The 20,825-nt window shown below is 44.2% G+C and overlaps 1 protein-coding gene across 1 annotated transcript in view; it reads right to left on the reverse strand.

Moving 5' to 3' along the window:
• LOC306921367 (voltage-dependent T-type calcium channel subunit alpha-1H-like) overlaps positions 1–20,825 on the reverse strand; it is a gene marked incomplete at both ends in the record, with an annotated part of 202,737 nt that overhangs the window by 136,597 nt on the left and 45,315 nt on the right. Inside the window, one exon of the mRNA XM_079498478.1 lies at positions 15,436–15,522. Within this exon, the coding sequence (XP_079354604.1) occupies positions 15,436–15,522 (87 nt within the window). The remainder of the gene's footprint in view (positions 1–15,435; positions 15,523–20,825) is intronic.

Here is a 20,825-nt window from a genome sequence, read left to right on the forward strand (position 1 = left end):
TGGACTCAACAGAACTCTACATTTCATTATAGTGGACTCAAAATAACTCTACATTTCATTATAGTGGACTCAACAGAACTCTACATTTCATTATAGTGGACTCAACAGAACTCTACATTTCATTATAGTGGACTCAACAGAACTCTACATTTCATTATAGTGGACTCAACAGAACTCTACATTTCATTATAGTGGACTCAACAGAACTCTACATTTCATTATAGTGGACTCAACAGAACTCTACATTTCATTATAGTGGACTCAAAATAACTCTACATTTCATTATAGTGGACTCAACAGAACTCTACATTTCATTATAGTGGACTCAACAGAACTCTACATTTCATTATAGTGGACTCAACAGAACTCTACATTTCATTATAGTGGACTCAACAGAACTCTACATTTCATTATAGTGGACTCAACAGAACTCTACATTTCATTATAGTGGACTCAACAGAACTCTACATTTCATTATAGTGGACTCAAAATAACTCTACATTTCATTATAGTGGACTCAACAGAACTCTACATTTCATTATAGTGGACTCAACAGAACTCTACATTTCATTATAGTGGACTCAACAGAACTCTACATTTCATTATAGTGGACTCAACAGAACTCTACATTTCATTATAGTGGACTCAACAGAACTCTACATTTTATTATAGTGGACTCAACAGAACTCTACATTTCATTATAGTGGACTCAACAGAACTCTACATTTCATTATAGTGGACTCAACAGAACTCTACATTTCATTATAGTGGACTCAACAGAACTCTACATTTCATTATAGTGGACTCAACAGAACTCTACATTTCATTATAGTGGACTCAACAGAACTCTACATTTCATTATAGTGGACTCAACAGAACTCTACATTTCATTATAGTGGACTCAACAGAACTCTACATTTCATTATAGTGGACTCAACAGAACTCTACATTTCATTATAGTGGACTCAACAGAACTCTACATTTCATTATAGTGGACTCAACAGAACTCTACATTTCATTATAGTGGACTCAAAATAACTCTACATTTCATTATAGTGGACTCAACAGAACTCTACATTTCATTATAGTGGACTCAACAGAACTCTACATTTCATTATAGTGGACTCAACAGAACTCTACATTTCATTATAGTGGACTCAACAGAACTCTACATTTCATTATAGTGGACTCAACAGAACTCTACATTTCATTATAGTGGACTCAACAGAACTCTACATTTCATTATAGTGGACTCAACAGAACTCTACATTTCATTATAGTGGACTCAACAGAACTCTACATTTCATTATAGTGGACTCAACAGAACTCTACATTTCATTATAGTGGACTCAACAGAACTCTACATTTCATTATAGTGGACTCAACAGAACTCTACATTTCATTATAGTGGACTCAACAGAACTCTACATTTCATGTTAGTGGACTCAACAGAACTCTACATTTCATGTTAGTGGACTCAACAGAACTCTACATTTCATGTTAGTGGTCTCAACAGAACTCTACATTTCATTATAGTGGACTCAACAAAACTCTACATTTCATGTTAGTGGACTCAACAGAACTCTACATTTCATGTTAGTGGACTCAACAGAACTCTACATTTCATTATAGTGGACTCAACAGAACAGAACTCTACATTTCATTATAGTGGATTCAACACAACTCTACATTTCATGTTAGTGGTCTCAACAGAACTCTACATTTCATTATAGTGGACTCAACAGAACAGAACTCTACATTTCATTATAGTGGACTCAACAGAACTCTACATTTCATTATAGTGGACTCAACAGAACTCTACATTTCATTATAGTGGACTCAACAGAACTCTACATTTCATTATAGTGGACTCAACATAACTCTACATTTCATTATAGTGGACTCAACAGAACTCTACATTTCATTATAGTGGACTCAACAGAACTCTACATTTCATTATAGTGGTCTCAACAGAACTCTACATTTCATTATAGTGGACTCAACAGAACTCTACATTTCATTATAGTGGACTCAACAGAACTCTACAATTCATTATAGTGGACTCAACAGAACTCTACATTTCATTATAGTGGACTCAACAGAATTCTACATTTTATTATAGTGGACTCAACAGAACTCTACATTTCATTATAGTGGACTCAACAGAACTCTACATTTCATTATAGTGGACTCAACAGAACTCTACATTTCATTATAGTGGACTCAACAGAACTCTACATTTCATTATAGTGGACTCAACATAACTCTATATTTCATTATACAACCTCGACAGTAAAACACACACTTCACTCACTCCACATCGTCTAAGTCTAACAACCAGTAGACATGCCAGCCGGTAGGGATCCTTCCTTGTGAATCACTTGTCAGTGAACTCCAGTGTTTTCATCTTTTTCTTTAGTTTATTTTTCCCTTGTGAAGCTGCTCTCATGCACCTGCCCTGTGGCTCAGGAAATCACCCGCACCAACGCTGTAGCCAGACAGACAGACAGACAGACAGACAGACAGACAGACAGACAGACAGACAGACAGACAGACAGACAGACAGACAGCCAGACAGACAGACAGACAGACAGCCAGACAGACAGCCAGCCAGCCTGCAGCCAGCCAGACAGACAGCCAGACAGACAGACAGACAGACAGACAGACAGACAGACAGACAGACAGACAGACAGACAGACAGCCAGACAGACAGACAGACAGACAGCCAGACAGACAGACAGACAGCCAGCCAGCCAGACAGACAGCCAGACAGACAGACAGACAGACAGACAGACAGACAGACAGACAGACAGACAGACAGACAGACAGACAGACAGACAGACAGACAGACAGAAAGAACAAAAGTTCGAGAGGTTTTCTTCAGAACACAGGGGCGGGAGTGGGGGTTAAGTGGTGCATGGCATAGACCCAGCGAAGTAGCAGGCAGCAAGCAAGCAGGTAGGCCTTCCTGCCTGCTCGTTTGCCTGCCTGCCTGCCTGCTCGTTTGCCTGCCTGCCTGTCTGCCTGCTCGTTTGCCTGCCTGCCTGTCTGCCTGCTCGTTTGCCTGCCTGCCTGTCTGCCTGCTCGTTTGCCTGCCTGCTCGTTTGCCTGCCTGCCTGCCTGCCTGCCTGCCTGCTCGTTTGCCTGCCTGCCTGCCTGCCTGCCTGCCTGCCTGCCTGCTCGTTTGCCTGCCTGCCTGCCTGCCTGCCTGCCTGCTCGTTTGCCTGCCTGCCTGCCTGCCTGTTTGCCTGCCTGCCTGCCTGCTCGTTTGCCTGCCTGCCTGCCTGCCTGCCTGCTCGTTTGCCTGCCTGCCTGCCTGGCACCACCTAACCCCCTCCACTCCTGCCCCGTATTCTGAATTTCACCTCTTGAACTTTTGTTCTTTGTGTTTGTGTCTGCTTTTTTTTTTTGCTCCGTCAGTTATATATATTTTTTATTATTTCATTTCTTTGCAATCGTGACTGCCGCGGGAGAGTCGTTTTAACTATAGGGGGATGTGGAGGGCGAAAACAACCCCACACACCCCGCAGTGTGGAAGCAACCCCAGCCTCACCCACACCCCACACCCATCATGGTGTTGTCAGCAAACAACACACAGTCCATCTATTCAACCCATTTAGGCCTGACGTCGAAATAAATAAAAGGTCTTCTGAAAGAATATATATTCAAAGATTTGTGCCACATTTTCACGATTTTTCAAAAATAGCAGACCTACAAGCTCGTAGCGCGCCACTCGGTGGCGCGCTATGAGCTTGTAGATCTGCTATTTTTCAATAGCTAAAGTATAACATAATGCTTAGTTAAAACACCAAAAGGGGTTCCCGTCCAGAATGGGTTAAACCCAGAGGATCCACAATATCTCACAGTATTTGCTATAGGCATGTAACGATATATCGTATATCGATATATATCGATATTAATCCCGACGATATGAATCGATTTATTGAAATAAAAAAATCATTTATTTAGGGGGGCTAGTGAATTATGGTGTGTGATGTGAAATGTGAGCTTTAATCATCATATTCAAGTGCTTTTGGGGAGAAATGAGAGTCACTTTCAGCAGTAGAGGCCTGTGCAGAGGGGAGCTGTGTGTCTGTGCCCAGGTGATGGTCATTGATGCTCATCAAGGAAGGCAATTATGTTTCTGCACTGTCAAAAGTAATGCTACTTCTTTTGCAATGTAGTTAAAAAAAAAATTGGAAAAAAGCTCGGGGGGGAAGATAAATTATATAAAAAAAAGAAAACAGATTTTTTTCTGGAAAATATTTTTTGTTTAAAATATCGTGAAAAATCGTATTGTGAACCTCATATCGTGATACGAATCGTATCGTTGAGTTGAGTGAATCGTTACATGCCTAGTATTTGCCCATTAGGACTGAGACCAGATTCTACAAAATGACAGTTTTCTGAAAAAACCTATGTTTCTATTGGTGTAGCCTCGGAAACCCAGACGTTTTTATTTCCAGGGAGAAAAAAAAAAGTCTGTGTCCGAGTCCACTTCAATTCAGCATAGAGTAGTATAGCCCAAACATCTCTCACTCTCTGCTGATTTCTGATCGTCTGCACCTTTGTTAAATTGACACACACACGCACACATGTACACACACACAGAGGCGTCTGGGAGAAATGCGAGGCCCTGTGCGATATGTCGGGGGGGAACAATGTGCGCGCGTGCTAGCGCGCACATTTTTTGAATTAATTAATTAATTAATACTTACTTTTGCCTTCACTTTCCTATTTGTTATAAATATTAAGTATCACATTTGCAGCGGGAGCGGTTGTGCACTCAACTAGCCTACATGTGGCTCCAAACCGACCGCAGCTTAAATAGGTGAAAAATCAACTGCGACGGAACGGGCTGCGATGCGATTATTGTTTCTTAAAAAAAAAAAAAAGAAAACACTGCCTAGCGCGAGGCCTCACATGCGCAGCGAGGCCCTGTGCGGCGGCACCATTCGCACTACCCAAAAAGCGGCTCTGCACACACACACTCCTCTCTCTGTCGCTCAAAGTAATTAGTCTCATGTCGCGCAGCTGCGCATAGTTTCTCCCGGCGGATCCTGCCGGGAGCTGCCTATGCCATAAAAAGCATAGGTGAGTTCCAGGCTACTATTGTTGTGACCTGTGTGCACACTGGTTTCTTTTGATGTTCGACCAACAGTATCTAAATCAGCTTCCAAAAAAGAATCTCCTTTAGGTTTAAAGCTCCTTCTGACTGGAACATGTTCATATTCGGTCAACGACCTCTTTTCAGTTGTTTAAGACTGTTCTGTACAGCTTGCTGAGAAAGAAAGAACTATCATTCATATCAACGAGGTTGATATGAAGACCATTGCCAGTTCAGAGCTGCAAGACATGTTGTTTAAAAAAGACATGTTTGAAGTCATCGACGAGGTATATACTTCAGAACATCGGAACAAAGTGCCGTAACAACGCTCTACGATGTCGGTCGGTCATTCATTCTTCAACGTGACTGTCAGCCTCCGTCAGACTTTGATGTGAGAGACGACTAGGCTCCGACACGAAGCAAGGGAACAAATTGTAACCCAGTTGTGTCAGATCAAATGGAGCGGCGCTGCCATGCGGATGTGATTGACACCAAACCGCGAGAGCAGATGACAAACACTGAAGAATATCACGTCACACTGAAGAATCACATCAGCAACTTGGTACAGTATATGTCTTTGCTTCTTCTTTTTTTTCTTTTTATCTACATTTCTGCTGGGGGGATCTATACGTATAGGCCTGGAAATGTACTTTTTTCCAATTTTGTGTTTATGAGGTGACAGTGCTTCATTAGACCCCTCGGTGGGGTTGTTATGTGCAATGATGTCTTCAAAAACAGTAATATAGTGACATCACACTATCAGCCCCTCCCCTAACCCCTCCCCCTTTATCATACAACTAACTACAGCTACAGGTGTGCCCACAAAAAAAAATCACGGCACTCCATCTTTAAAGCTCTTAAAATGTATAATGTCAGATCCTGTGTCTACCTTTGACACGATCTAAAATGTCTCTGTGCTTGCCAATGACGATATTTCTCGTCCTATTCTTCCAAGGATCACAGCGCCAATGACCAGATTCTCTCGTCACGATGTGTTTTCATGGTTTTACGGTAGAGGGCGCTATACCGGCAGCCCGTGAATGATCCCGGAAGAGTACACCCAGAAATCACGTGATCACAAAACTTTTCAGCTGTTTTAGGATAAAGGTAAAAAAAAGATCTGAATTTCTCTGCTTTCTGGTGGTTTTGGGGCAAAAACAAGCCACGGTTACAACTATGGAACGGATTACCGCGGCGGCACAGTTGTTTTCCCTGACTCTACAAGACTCTAGTCTATACTGTGTCTTTCAAAGCGATTGCTGAAGAATCATTTAATATTCTATGATTTTTCAAAGGTTAGTTGGCAGTCGCTGGCAGGGGGCAGCTAGAGATGATGTTTAACCCATTCAGGCCTGACCTCAAAATGTAAAAAAAATCTTCTAAATCCTCCAGTTTTCTGAAATAAATATTTTCACGATTTTTCAAAAATAGCAGACCTACAAGCTCGTAGCGCGCCACTCGGTGGCGCGCTACGAGCTTGTAGATCTGCTATTTTTCAATAGCTAAATTATAACATAATGTATGTAACCACCAAAAGGGGTTCCCGCTCAAAATGGGTTAAACTCTGGCAGTCAAAGTCAAAGTGCTAATATTTGTGACACACGTCACCGCAGTGAAATTTGTACTCATTTGACCCATCTCTTCAAAGCGCTGAGCCGCAGCCAAGGAGACCGGTGAGATCGCTGTGAAGAATGATATCATATGATTTTGCAAAGGTTAGTGAAAACACTCTGAATCGCTGGCAGGGGGCATAGCTATAGACGATGTTTTAAATCTGGAAGTCAAAGTCAAAGTCCTACTATTTGTCACACACGTCACCGCAGTGAAATTTGTTCTCATTTGACCCATCTCTTGAAGCGGCGAGCCGTGCCGCACTCCCACTCGGGAATCATTTGTAGTTGATCCAACCCCCCAAATCCAACCCTTGATGCGGAGTGCCAAGAAGGGACGCATTGGGTCCCATTTTTTACAGTCTTTGGTATGACCCCGGCAAGGGATCGAACCGCCGACCTCCCGGTTTCAGGGCGGACACTCTAACCACAAGGCCCACTGTCTGGATTGAGTTAATTGAATGGCGTTACAAGTGAAATGCTCAAAAGTGTCCCTCGTACTCTTCTACCCGAGGTGTGTTATCATGGTGTATGCAGCCCAGCATTATCCAATCGACAACAACCTGTTTGGGGAACTCTAAAATGTCCCTGCGAGTGACTATAGTGTTGCCCCAGCGTGACATGTTCAACGAGCAACGTCTTCTCAGTCTATCGTTGGCAAAAACGGTAGATCTCCAACGAGCTCAGATCAGACACGGTGGGCTTGTAACTCGGCTATGTTTGGTGTGTGACACCGTCACACGACGAAGAATAAATTATAAACGTTTTTAAAGTGACGGTACACACATTAACCAGTTTCGTCAATATTATTTTCCGAGTAAAAAAGGCCACTTTTCTAACTGTCTGTTAGAAAAGTGCTGTATTTGAAGTAGTACAAGCTTGGTTACAACAAAGAAAAAAGAATATATATGCAGAATATATGTGCATTTTCTGTTCATAAAAAGCTGAAGAGACAGAGGATATTTTATAGTAATTTTTACAGTACTATTCATAATATAAATCCATTTAACACTTAATGAATTGTTCTTTTAACACAATCGATTCCTTCAAAATAAGAGCTATGGGGTGCCGGAAAGACATGGCCGCTTTTACTCTGAACTCTGAGGGTGTGTGTAAACACAAACATTGTCCTAACACCAAACAAATGCTATTGACGATGAATGGCCAGCTTGAAACATTGAAGATGGTAAATGGTCCATTTATATAGCGCCTTTATCCAAGGCGGTTTACATAGATGTGCATTACATTCACCCATTCACACACACATTCATACACCTTTACATAGATTGTGCATTACATTCACCCATTCACACACACATTCATACACCTTTACATAGATTGTGCATTACATTCACCCATTCACACACACACACATTCATACACCTTTAAATAGATTGTGCATTACATTCACCGATTCACACACACATTCATACACCTTTACATAGATTGTGCATTACATTCACCCATTCACACACACATTCATACACCTTTACATAGATTGTGCATTGCATTCACCCATTCACACACACATTTATACACCTTTACATAGATTGTGCATTACATTCACCCATTCACACACACATTCATACACCTTTACATAGATTGTGCATTACATTCACCCATTCACACACACATTCATACACCTTTACATAGATTGTGCAATGCATTCACCCATTCACACACACATTCATACACCTTTACATAGATTGTGCATTACATTCACCCATTCACACACACATTCACACGCCAATGGTGGAGGAAACCATGCAAGGTAACCCACACAGACACAGAGTCTTGCTCAAGGACACTTCGACACTCTGGGGGAGCCCGGGTTCGAACTGGCAACCTTGCGGTTACCATCCAGGTGATCCAGCCACTCTACCCCTGAGCCACCACCGTCAAATGAAGGTGAGGACGCAAATTCTGATTGGCCCGGAATGAGATGATGTATGATGATTGATGTGCGATAATAAGAGCGCCCCTCACTTCACACGGCTGGGATTGTTATTCATGACAAATGCAGAATCAGATACCGGTATGTATTTGTTTACGTGAGAAAGCTCCACAGATCAAGGTTAAAAAAACAACAACATAATCAACTGTATTCATGCATGTGATTGATCTGTACAGGAAACAGAAGAGAGCAATAATAAGTACGTGTCAAAACCACTGCACTGCTTCCTGTCAAGAGGATGATATATGAGTCATTATTACAACTGTATAATCACTCTATTATTATGGACAATGGACACGAAAGATAGGACACACACACGCACGCACGCGCGCGCACGCACTCACGCGCACGCGCACGCACACACCTCCAGTCCCAGCAGTGCCACACGTTAATTAACACTTCAGATCTCGTGACATTTTTCCATCTCCTGTGCTCTCGCACACACACGCACGCACACACACACACGCACACACGCACGCGCACACGCACACGCACACGCACACACACACACACACACACAGTATGAACAGTATGGCGTGCTGTTTATGCAGCACATATTGTGATTCAACCCAAACTAATGATTGATGATTTATTTAGGTCCACGTACGAAAGTACATGTAGGGACACAACTATTACAACAAGGTGCTGAAAAACAGTACCGTCAGCAAATAAATCAAATCCTGGACAAACACGCACACCTGCCTCAGGGTGTGAGGAACAACAAGTAACCACTTAAAAAATAAATAACACCCGTGTGAAGTAAGCTGGTGCAACTCCGTGTGGGGGTCCCCGGGGGGTGGGGGGCTGGGAGTTCCAGACCAACAGGAACGCACCCAAGGTGCCGGCCCGATTCCGGCGAGCCGCCCCGCTTCCGAAGCGGTTGAGAAATGACAGTTACCGTGTGGGGGTCCCTCTACTGTACCCTCTACTGTACTGTACTGTCACTGTACTGTACTGTACTGGTACACCCAAAATCACCATATATACAGTTAATATGTGCGTGTGTTTGTGTGTGTGTTAGGTTGCGCACAGGTGGTGAAAAACCATGCTTTTTCGTGCTCAGACGCACCCAGCCACCCACCCAGCCAGCCAGCCACCCACCCAGACACCCACCCAGACACCCACCCACCCACACACATAGGAAGTGGTTGCACCACTTAAAAAAGTGTATAAGCTGTTTAGGCCTGACGTAAAAAAAAATGTTCGCTCTGAAAGAATATAATATTCAAAGATTTGCACCACATTTTCACGATTTTTCAAAAATAGCAGACCTACAAGCTTGTAGCGCGCCACTCGGTGGTGCGCTATGAGCTTGTAGATCTGCTATTTTTCAATAGCTAAAGTATAACATAATGCTTAGTTAAAACACCAAAAGGGGTTCCCGTTCAGAATGGGTTAAGCTTATACGAAGTCATGCATTTCCCGTCAGTCAGTTGTTTTGTTGGTTAATTGGTTGGTCACCCTCGTGACATCACATCATCAGGGATGGAGATGTCATCAATATTAAGCCCATATATGGAGATCCCTGATGTCATCGATATTGGACAGAAACTCTACATCTGACCTCAAACCTCAAACCCTTAGATCTCCATATATGCAGCTGACCTGTTCCGACATTCCATATGTTGATCCTTCCCCATCCATCCTTCCTCTTCGATGTCTCCCTTTTGACTGATACATGTCCATTTAAACTCTAGACGGGCCTGTCCCAAAGTTATTAGAGCAGCCGCGCCCGGCAGCCATGCGAAAACAAGAGTTCTTGACAGGCCCGAAAATGAAGGCCCGGCCCGGGACCTGGCCCCTCATCAAACCCTGTACACTCAAGACACTGCACCTGCTGCCACCCTTAGATCTCCATATATGGAGCTGACCTGTTCATACAATCCATATGTTTATCTGACCTCATCAAACCCTGTACACTCAAGACACGCTCCATATATGGCCAGTACAGAATTCATTCCATATGTTGATTCTATTAAAAAAATCTTGTGCCTATTTAAGCCCTGTGTTTGGTTGTGTTCTCTGTTGGATTATTGTATTGTCACCTGAGTTCCAAGTGTGTTTTATGTTTGCTAGTGTTGCGCTATACTGCAGGTCTTTGTTTGAATAAAGACTTCTAAGATCCCAACTTCCTTGCATTTGGGTCCTGCTTGAAAACCACCCCTGACAGATTCCTTGTAGTATTGTAATTTATTGATGAATTGAATACATAGGCCCACAATGGAAAAGCGCTGGCCAAAGCGCCAGCGCTCGCCCAGCAGTCTGCTGTCACCCAGGCGGATGCGTGCGCGCGCCCTTCTCGCCCTCAGGCTTCTTACTGGTATATAAATGTGTGTGTTCTGCCAACAACAGCTTTGAAATTAAGTGTGAAATGTGGTACCACACCCATTAGTGGTGCTCCCCTGGCACCACGGAGGTACTCAGCTGGTACCACTGCCATTCTCAACTGCTAACCACTGTGTCGATGTCCCACTTCACTCCACGCTCCATACTGTGTATGTGTATAACAATAAAACACCCCACTGTTTCCCATTATTATTATTATTCTTTATTTACCCAGGTAAATAGCTGAGCACAGGTGCTCATTTTCAGCAACGCCCTGCACATAGAAACACACAGACAGACACACGCACGCGCACACACACACATTAAAACCTGGGAGCTGACCAGTACAACCACAGTCTTATACTATTGGCCACTAAGCAGCTCCAGGGGGAGCAGTTGGGGGTTCAGTGCCTTGCTCAAGGGCACTTCAGCGGTGTTGGGTGAGTGTCGTGATGACAATCACTTCCCCACCCAGATTTTTCCTGCCCGCCCGGGGAATCGAACCGGCAACCTTTCGGCAACAAGGGCGCTCCTCTAACCCTTAGGCCACCGCTGCCCATATACTTACACTGTCTGCTCCTAGATTGATATGATTCTGTCAGGATCTGCCTTCTGTGTGTTGTGTTTGGTGTTCCTGAATCTTATTTTGAAGTGATGCTTTTGTGTTTCCTTGTCCTCCTTTGTAGTAGTTTCCTGCCTTGTCTCACCTTCCCTGATTTTTGGTTCCTTGTTTTCCCCCAGCCAATCCTTGTGTTGATTTGTTTTGAGTTCACCTGTGTCCTGTTAATCTTGTGCCTATTTAAACCCTGTGTTTGGTTGTGTTCTCTGTTGGATTATTGTATTGTCACCTGAGTTCCAAGTCTGTTTTATGTTTGCTATAGTGACGCTACTGCGACGCTATAGAGCGTCGCAGTCCCGCCCCCTACCCTGGACCAGGAAATGATTCTCCGTTCATTTTCAGAAAGTATTTATTTAAAGACGTTTACGCCGCGGACAAAACCAACTCGAGTCGTGACAAATCATGACAACAAACACAATTTTTTGGGCCGAACAAATAATTAGAAAGAAGAAAAAAACGGCAGGTTACAACACTTTTTTTGTTGTTTTTCTTCTTTGTAATTATTTGTTTGGTCCAAAATATTGTTTGTGTTGTCATGAGTTGTCACGACTCGAGTTGGCTTTGTCCGCGGCGTAACCGTCTTTAAATAAATACTTTAAGAAATGTCTATGGGAAAAATGCATTGGGATTCATTTCCTGGTCCATGGTAGGGGGCGGGACTGCGACGCTCTATACTGCAGGTCTCTGTTTGAATAAAGACTTCTAAGATCCCGACTTCCTTGCATTTGGGTCCTGCTTGAAAACCACCCCTGACATATTCCTTGTAGTATTGTAATTTATTGATGAATTGAATACATATAGGCCCACAATGGAAACAAGCCCCTCAACCAGAAGAGATATGCACAGAATCTCTGCAAGCCGTTTGTTTGGCTGCCTTATCCCATTTTGGGGGCGGGAACCCCTTTTGGTGTTTTAAACATTATGTTATAATTTAGCTATTGAAAAATAGCAGATCTACAAGCTCGTAGCGCGCCACCGAGTGGCGTGCTACGAGCTTGTAGGTCTGCTATTTTTGAAAAATCGTGAAAATATTTATTTCAGAAAACTGGAGGATTTAGAAGATTTTTTTTTAATTTCGACGTCAGGCCAAAATGGGTTATTTGTTTTAGCTATTGAAAAATAGCAGATCTACAAGCTCATAGCGCGCCACCGAGTGGCGCGCTACGAGCTTGTAGGTCTGCTATTTTTGAAAAATCGTGAAAATATTTATTTCAGAAAACTGGAGGATTTAGAAGATATTTTTTAAATTTCGCTGTCAGGCCAAAATGGGTTATTTGTTTTTTTTGGGCATCCCAAGTTGTTGGCAGCGCGCCTCTTATGATAATCCTAGGAAACATGTCCCAAAGCGCCACTAGACAAACACAATGGATGTGCAGTCATAGCCACAGCTCCGACCGGGCGTGTGAGGACGTTATAGTCCCACTGGTGAAAAGTAAAAGTAACTAAGTGCATCTACTCAAGTACGGTACTTATAAGTACCAATTTCAAATACTTTTACTTCTACTCCACTACATCTCAGGGCCAAAATTTGTGCTTTTACTCCACTACAATTATTTGAAAACTTTTAGCTATACTATAGTTACTTTGGAGATTTTAATTTTGATTAGAAAACATTCATTAACGACTTCAACCCTATACATTTCGTCCATAAATAGCAGATCTACAAGCTCACAATGCGTCACATCGCGACGCATTGTGAGATTTTTGGACACATTTTGAATTTGTGAAATGGGACATTCTGCAATATGAGTACTTTTTGGTGCCGATACTTTTTTTTTGTACTTTTACTTGAGTACATTGGAATAGGGGAGCTTCTACTTGTAACAGAGTATACATTGCAGCATTTATACTTTTACTTAACCCATTTTGGGCGGGAACCCCTTTTGGTGTTAGCATTATGTTATGCTTTAGCTATTGAAAAATAGCAGATCTACAAGCTCATAGCGCGCCACCGAGTGGCGCGCTACGAGCTTGTAGGTCTGCTATTTTTGAAAAATCGAAGAACCACTGACATGGAAACATAGCTTTTTCAGAAAACTGTCAGGATGTAGAAGACATTTTTTGCCAGTAGTGGTATAGTTGCTAGACAACTGCCACCTATACATGGTAGCGGGAGTTGGTTGGGCTTGGCGTGCCGAGACAGCTTGTACACAACCTTAAACCTGTCTGGTCTCATGTGGTGTGAGTCTGTAATTGCCTGGAGGACATTAGGTTTTAGGCACAGCTCTGGTCCATAGCTCTAATGCGTTGTGTCTTTAGCGTAAATAAAAATAACGTTTTTGCTATACTCACCAAAACAAAGGCGGGTTGTGTCCTTAGAAAGCCTACTTTCCTTATAGTGGGAGCACTCTGAGCCCCCCACCACACGTATAAAAGGTACTTTTTTGGCCAAAAAGGGATGTTTCCACCGGGGAAAAAAATACTTTTAGTTACTCCAATGCGCCATCTACCGATATTGCCCAGAGAATACCATCATAGAGAATATTTTTCCTCGGGTGAAAATAAATAAATTTCTGTCCAAAAAGTACCTTTTATACGTGTGGTGGGGGGCTCAGAGTGCGTCCACTAAGGAAAGCAGGCTTTCTAATGACACGGCCCGCCTTTGTTTTGGTGAGTAGCAAAAGCGTTCTTTTTATTTATACACTAAAGACGAGAGGCTGGTCTGCATTCATGCGAGCCCCGGAAGTTGACACAGAGCTAGGTTTTAGGGAGAGAACTAACAAACCATACTCCACTGACCCCCCCCCCCACACACACACACACACACACACACACACACACACACACACACACACACACACACACACACACACACACACACACACACACACACACACACACACACACACACACACACACACACACACACACACACACACACACACACACACACACACACACACAATGGTCAGCACAATGATCAGTGGTTAGACATAGGGCTAGCAACCCTATTCTGTAAAAAAAAAAAACAGCTATATGTTACGGAAACGGCAACAAAATCTAATCCCAACATCTGGATGTGAAGGTCCACATGAGTAGATGGCCAAAGACAGATGCGGAGTGGAGGAACTTTGTTGCTGCCCTATGCGCCAGCCGGCGTAATGGGGATGAGTAAGTATAAGTAACAATATTTGAGTACTTTTACCACCACTGGTTAGTCCTAAAAAGCTTCCTCTAAGCTGCAACAGCTTAGGATACGATCTGATTTGGAGCTTTCATTGACGATGACAAACAACAGCATCTGGTGAATCAGCACAGAAAGCCCGGCAATGATTTCCGGATTATCAGTACAGACAAAAAGACATTTTAACAATGTATACACGCACGCGCGCAGGGGCGGCCTTGGGAATCTGGAGGACTGTTTCAATATCAAATATGAGGCCCCCATATATACCTATATCACTTACTTATTCTGTTGATACAGCCGTATTGATACAAATTTGTTTTGACTGTTGAATATCACGCGCCGCCATTACTCTCGACAATTACGCCAGCAACAACACCTCACCTCATCCTGTCGTCACCTTCACAATAAAGTGTCTCCCCTTTACCTCCCAATGCTGCACATTTTACCCATGGTTATTAACAGGAAATAGGTGTAACTTAACATCGTGGGAGAGAGCAAGGCAGCGAGTGAGCGAGAGATAGAGAGAGAGAGAGAGAGAGAGAGAGAGCGGTCAGTTGGAGCTCGGAGGCCCCCCTGAGGGTGGAGGCCCGTTTCAATTGAAACTGGTGAAATATAGGAAAGGCCTCGTATGCGCGCGCACGTGCACACACACACGCACACGCACACACACACACACACACACACACCGTGTACCTGCAGGTGGAACTCTATTCCCATGGACATGGTGTTGATGAGGATGGCCACCATGATGCCTCTGTTGAAGTATCTGCTGTTCACCACCTGGAAGTTATGATAATTTAATATTATTAATATTAAAAAAGAATTATAAATTATTATTATTATTATTATCCATATTATTATTATCCATATTATTATTATCCATAGTATTATTATCCATATTATTATTATTATTATTATTATTATTAGTATTATTATTATTATTATCAATATTATTATTATCAATATTATTAGTATCCCTATTATTATTATTATTATTATTATTATTAGTAGTAGTATTATCATTATTATTAGCATCCTTATTATTATCATTATTATCATTATTATCATTATTATCATCATTATTATCCTTATTATTATTATTAATAATGCTTAATTATCTGCTGTTCACCACCTGGTCCATTCTGCTCTGGAACGCCGCCCAGCCCCGCCCACACAGCCCTCGTCGTCTCATTGGCCGAGATGGCTGTCCGTCGCCGCCGCCGTCGCCGTGGTAACCGTGGTGCTGCTGCTGCGGTTGGTCTTCGGGACGGTCGTTGTTCTCCCCGTCACCGGGACGGTTGCCGTAGACACAGTATCGGCACGGCGACGACGATTCACCAGGGAGGTCGCCCGGCAACGGCGACACGGGATGACCTGGAGACACACGAGTACAAATTTAGATTTTAGTTTTAGTCGTAGTCTCTTGAATTGTTTTCATTTTGTTTTAATCACAATTTAGTCACCTGGAATGTTTTAGTGTTAGTCTAGTTTTAGTCGACTGAATATCATAAGATTTTAGTCGACTAAATCTACAGTTGAATTAGTCGACTAAAATGTATTTTGGCGGGCCTTGATGCCGTCGCAATGACTGATTTTACACTTGCTGAAAATAGCCGATCTACAAGCTCACAACGCGTCGCAGCGTGACGCGTTGTGAGCTTGTAGATCGGCTATTTTCAGCATGCAACCAAGTGCAAAATGTATTTTACTTATACTGGATCTCTTGTCCACTAGTGCCTTCCTAACACTTTAGTCTAGTTTTTATTTGTTGACGAAATTGTCAATATATTTAGTCTTAGTTTAATATTATATTTAATCTACAATATAACATTCCTGAGTTATGTTTTACATGTTTTACATCAACTGTCTACTATGTCCAGAAAAAATGATGTTATGCGATTGCATCATTTACTGCATAATCAGACAAATCGCACAGATAATTCCGGGCAAACTTTTTTTTGCAACTTCACACATATTTCGCAACTTCTCGCAAAATCGGCACAAAAAACCCCTGAATCGCATAAAATCATATTCCATCGCATAATTAACCCATTTTGGGTCGGAACCCCTGTTGGTGTTTCAAGCATTATGTTATACTTTAGCTATTGAAAAATAGCAGATCTACAAGCTCATAGCGCGGCACCGAGTGCCACGCTATGAACTTGTAGGTCTGCTATTTTTGAAAAATCGTGATAATGTGGCGCAAATCTTTGGAATATATTGTGGTGGACACTAGGGGAGATGTCTCACATCAGAATGGTTAGGGGTGCAGTGAGGAAGTCATATAAGGAAGTACCTGTACCGGTGTGTTCTTGATGTTGTTTGGAAGTAAAGTACTGAGACTCCCTATACTCCGTCTGCTCGTCTCTTTTATCAACTTCCACAGTGGTGACCTTGACGTTGAATTGAACTTGAACATGAACGCTGACGCGGCTGCCGTACCGGTGTATGCGGCTACAGTTAAGTTGCCAGAGTTTTGGCAACATGATCCAGCCCCGTGGTTTCAACATATTGAGGCGCAGTTTCACCTCCGCGGAATCACGGTGGATGACACCAAATACTACCATGTAGTCGCGGCGTTGGATTCCTCCACCACCCGCCGGGTGATGGGATCCCTCAGGGACCCACCAGCAGACGGTAAATACATCGCTCTCAAAGCAGAGTTGCTGCGCTTGTTCCAGCTGTCAGACGAGGAGCGGGCAGATCGCCTATTGTCCCTTAATGGATTGGGGGACATGAAACCTACGGTGCTGATGGAAAACATGTTGGCGCTACTCGGTGCAGGTGACGCAACGTTTTTTTTTGTCCAACTTTTCCTGCGCCAACTCCCGACTCCGGTGCGCACAGCGCTGGCCAGCTCGCCTCTGGTGCGCACCAAGGATTACCGTGGGTTAGCCGAGGAAGCGGATAAGATACTGTTGGCTTCCCGACAGCTGTACACAGTGGCTGCGGTGTCTGATCGCCGCGATCGGGTGACCGAGCGACAGCACGATGACGGATTATGTTATTATCATCGCCGTTTTGGCACCAAGGCGAAACGTTGCACGCCACCATGCTGTTTTGGGAACCAGGGAAACGCCAGAGCCGGCGCTCGTTAGCGGCTATGAGTGCTGGCGTCACCAATGAGCTGCTGTTTATTGAGGACACGTCTTCTGGTAGGCGCCTGCTGGTGGACTCGGGCGCGCAGAGGAGCATCCTGCCTGCGTCTGCCGCGGACGCATTGGGAAGCGGACATGGACCACCGCTGTATGCGGCTAATGGTACTGCCATCCGTACGTTTTGTACCAGGTATGTCACTGTGTGTTTTAATGGACACCAGTTTGCCTGGGACTTTATTATTGCTTCTGTGTCGGTGCCTATACTGGGCGCGGATTTTTTGTGTGCTCACAGACTGTTGGTCGATGTCGCAAATCGTCGGCTGATTGACTCTGTGTCCTTTGACACATACCCGTGCACACTGGGGGGGCCAGGGCCGCCTCCCCTGGTCAATATGCTCGCCACAGGAGATGTATACCAGCGCCTCCTAGCCGATTTCCCTGCCCTGACTGTCCCTGCGTTCTCTGCTTCCGTGGCCAAGCATGGAGTGGAACATTACATTCAAACAGTGGGGCCGCCAGTTTACGCACAAGTGCGCCGCCTGGATGCTGCTAAGTTGGCAATGGAATGTGTGAGCGTTTTCACCGCTCAATGAAGGCTGCTCTCCGCGCCACGCTCACGGGCCACAACTGGATCGACCGTCTCCCGTGGGTCATGTTGGGCCTGCGTTCAGCACCAAAGGAGGACCTGCAGTCCTCTTCGGCCGAGCTGGTCTTTGGTCAGCCGCTGAGGGTCCCTGGGGAGTTCCTCCCTGGTTCCTCTGGACCTTGGTCCACCGCGGTTCAGCGCTCTACCTTCCGGGATGCGAGTGCGTTTGCCCCGGTTCCTACACACCACTGCCTTCCCCAGTCCTACATCCCGAAGGACCTCATGGCTGCCCGCTACGTCTTTATCCGGCATGATGCCCACCGCTCTCCGCTGCAGGCTCCGTATGACGGGCCCTTCCGGGTCCTCGAGGTGGGCCCCAAGAACTTTGTAGTGGACATGGGGGGGAATAAGGAGAGGATTTCCGTCGATCGCCTTAAACCTGCTCATATGGCTCCAGACGAGCCGGTGCAGCTGGCTCAGCCTCCACGCCGGGGTCGGCCACCCAGAACTGCCCCTGCCCCTCCAGCCATTGTGACTCCTGCCTTTCCCCCGGCAAAGCCTCATCGTCGGCGGGGACGTCCCCCTGCCCCTACCTCTAACCCTGCCCCTGCCACGCCCCCTGTTACTGTGACATACAGTCGTTATGGTCGTGCAGTCAGACATCCTAAAAGGGACTAGAAGACACTGGGTGTACTGTTGGGGGGGTTTATAGAGGTTTAATGTGTTGCACTTGTCAATTCTGAGTGTTCGGGGGGGGCCTGTGTGGTGGACACTAGGGGAGATGTCTCACATCAGAATGGACACTGGTGGTTGGTTAGGGGTGCAGTGAGGAAGTCATATAAGGAAGTACCTGTACCGGTGTGTTCTTGATGTTGTTTGGAAGTAAAGTACTGAGACTCCCTATACTCCGTCTGCTCGTCTCTTTTATCAACTTCCACAATATATTATTTCCGAGCGAACATTTTAACTCAAATCTTTGCTTCTGGGGGTCTCTGGAACTACATATTTTCAGATGGGGGTCGGCGGCCAATTTCATATTTTTGGGGTCCTTGACATGAAGAAACCTTGAGCACCACTGACATAGAAACATGGAGTTTTTCAGAAAACTATCAGGATTTAGAAGACATTTGCAGAATCGTCCTCAGGTCTAAATGGGTTAAGGGGTTTTTGTCTGTGTTTTGATGGAGGGTCTATCTATACCAAGGGGCCAGTGAGGCTATTCAACGTTGAAGCTCTGGGCCCTAGTGGTAGGAGGAGGGACTACAGGCGGACCCATGGATTCATGACCGGGAAACCCCGTGCAGCTGGGCTTTAACATTGAGCGCTCGGTTGCACTTCCGCATTTGACCACCAAAATGTGGTGGTCAAATGCGGAAGTAGACGTTCTGAGACGGTACTTCCGGCAGTCTTCCGGGTGCTTCAAAACGCCACTGAGCAACTTCCACTGACATGAATAGCTGGGGGGGCGGAGCTTCGCGCCAGTTCAGTCTCTATCCTTTTATATACTCTATGGTCTATACTAGTCACATTCCTGAGTGGCCACTTCCTGGCTTTACTCAGACAGGCAGAGAGACACCAGGCCTGTCATGGGTCATCACATCATCCATATCATTTGTATGACAAGTAATGGTCAGCAAAAATGTCAAAATGTCAAAATACATTGTGACTGTCCTGTCTATGGCCAGTGGAGGAAAGTAACTACGGTGTGTAGAACATGTACTCAAGTACCGTCAGTACAATTTGTAGGTATTTCAATTTGAGTATTTCCAATTTCCAGAGTCAAATATTGTACTTTTTTTTTTATTTGAAAACTTTAGTTACTACTAGTGACTTTGTAGATTTTCAAAATATTTGTGTTTGAAAACTTGTGAAACGGGACATCCTGCATAATGCGTACTTTTACTTTTGGTACACTTTTACTACAGATTATGTCTACATTGCAGTGTTCTTTACTTTTACTTTTACTCAAGTAAAGAATGTACTTTTTCTACCACTGTCTATGACAGTAACATGAACACGGACAGCCAATCATCATTTCATCATCTCATTCCGGCCAATCAGAATTTGCGACCTCACCTTCGTCTTCAATGTTTGTGTACACACACACACACACACACACACCAAAAGCTGGACATACTGCTATCGGCACGCCACTCAAAAAAATCATGCTGTTCGCCCCAAATCCATATTTAATGACCCCCCCCCACTCCCACAGCCCACTGTTTGTCCAGACTAGAGCCTGTGTGAGTGTGTCTCTGTTTGCGCGCGCGTGTGTCCGTGTGTGTGTGTGTGTGTGTGTGTGTGTGTGTGTGTTTGTTTGCATGTGTGCCTGGCTGCCTGCATCATCCTCTGATCACAACCCCTGTGGGATACAAACACACACTGACACAGTTGAAGCA

This window comes from Electrona antarctica, assembly GCF_951216825.1.
Source record: "Electrona antarctica genome assembly, chromosome: 4".
Classification (NCBI taxonomy): domain Eukaryota; kingdom Metazoa; phylum Chordata; class Actinopteri; order Myctophiformes; family Myctophidae; genus Electrona; species Electrona antarctica.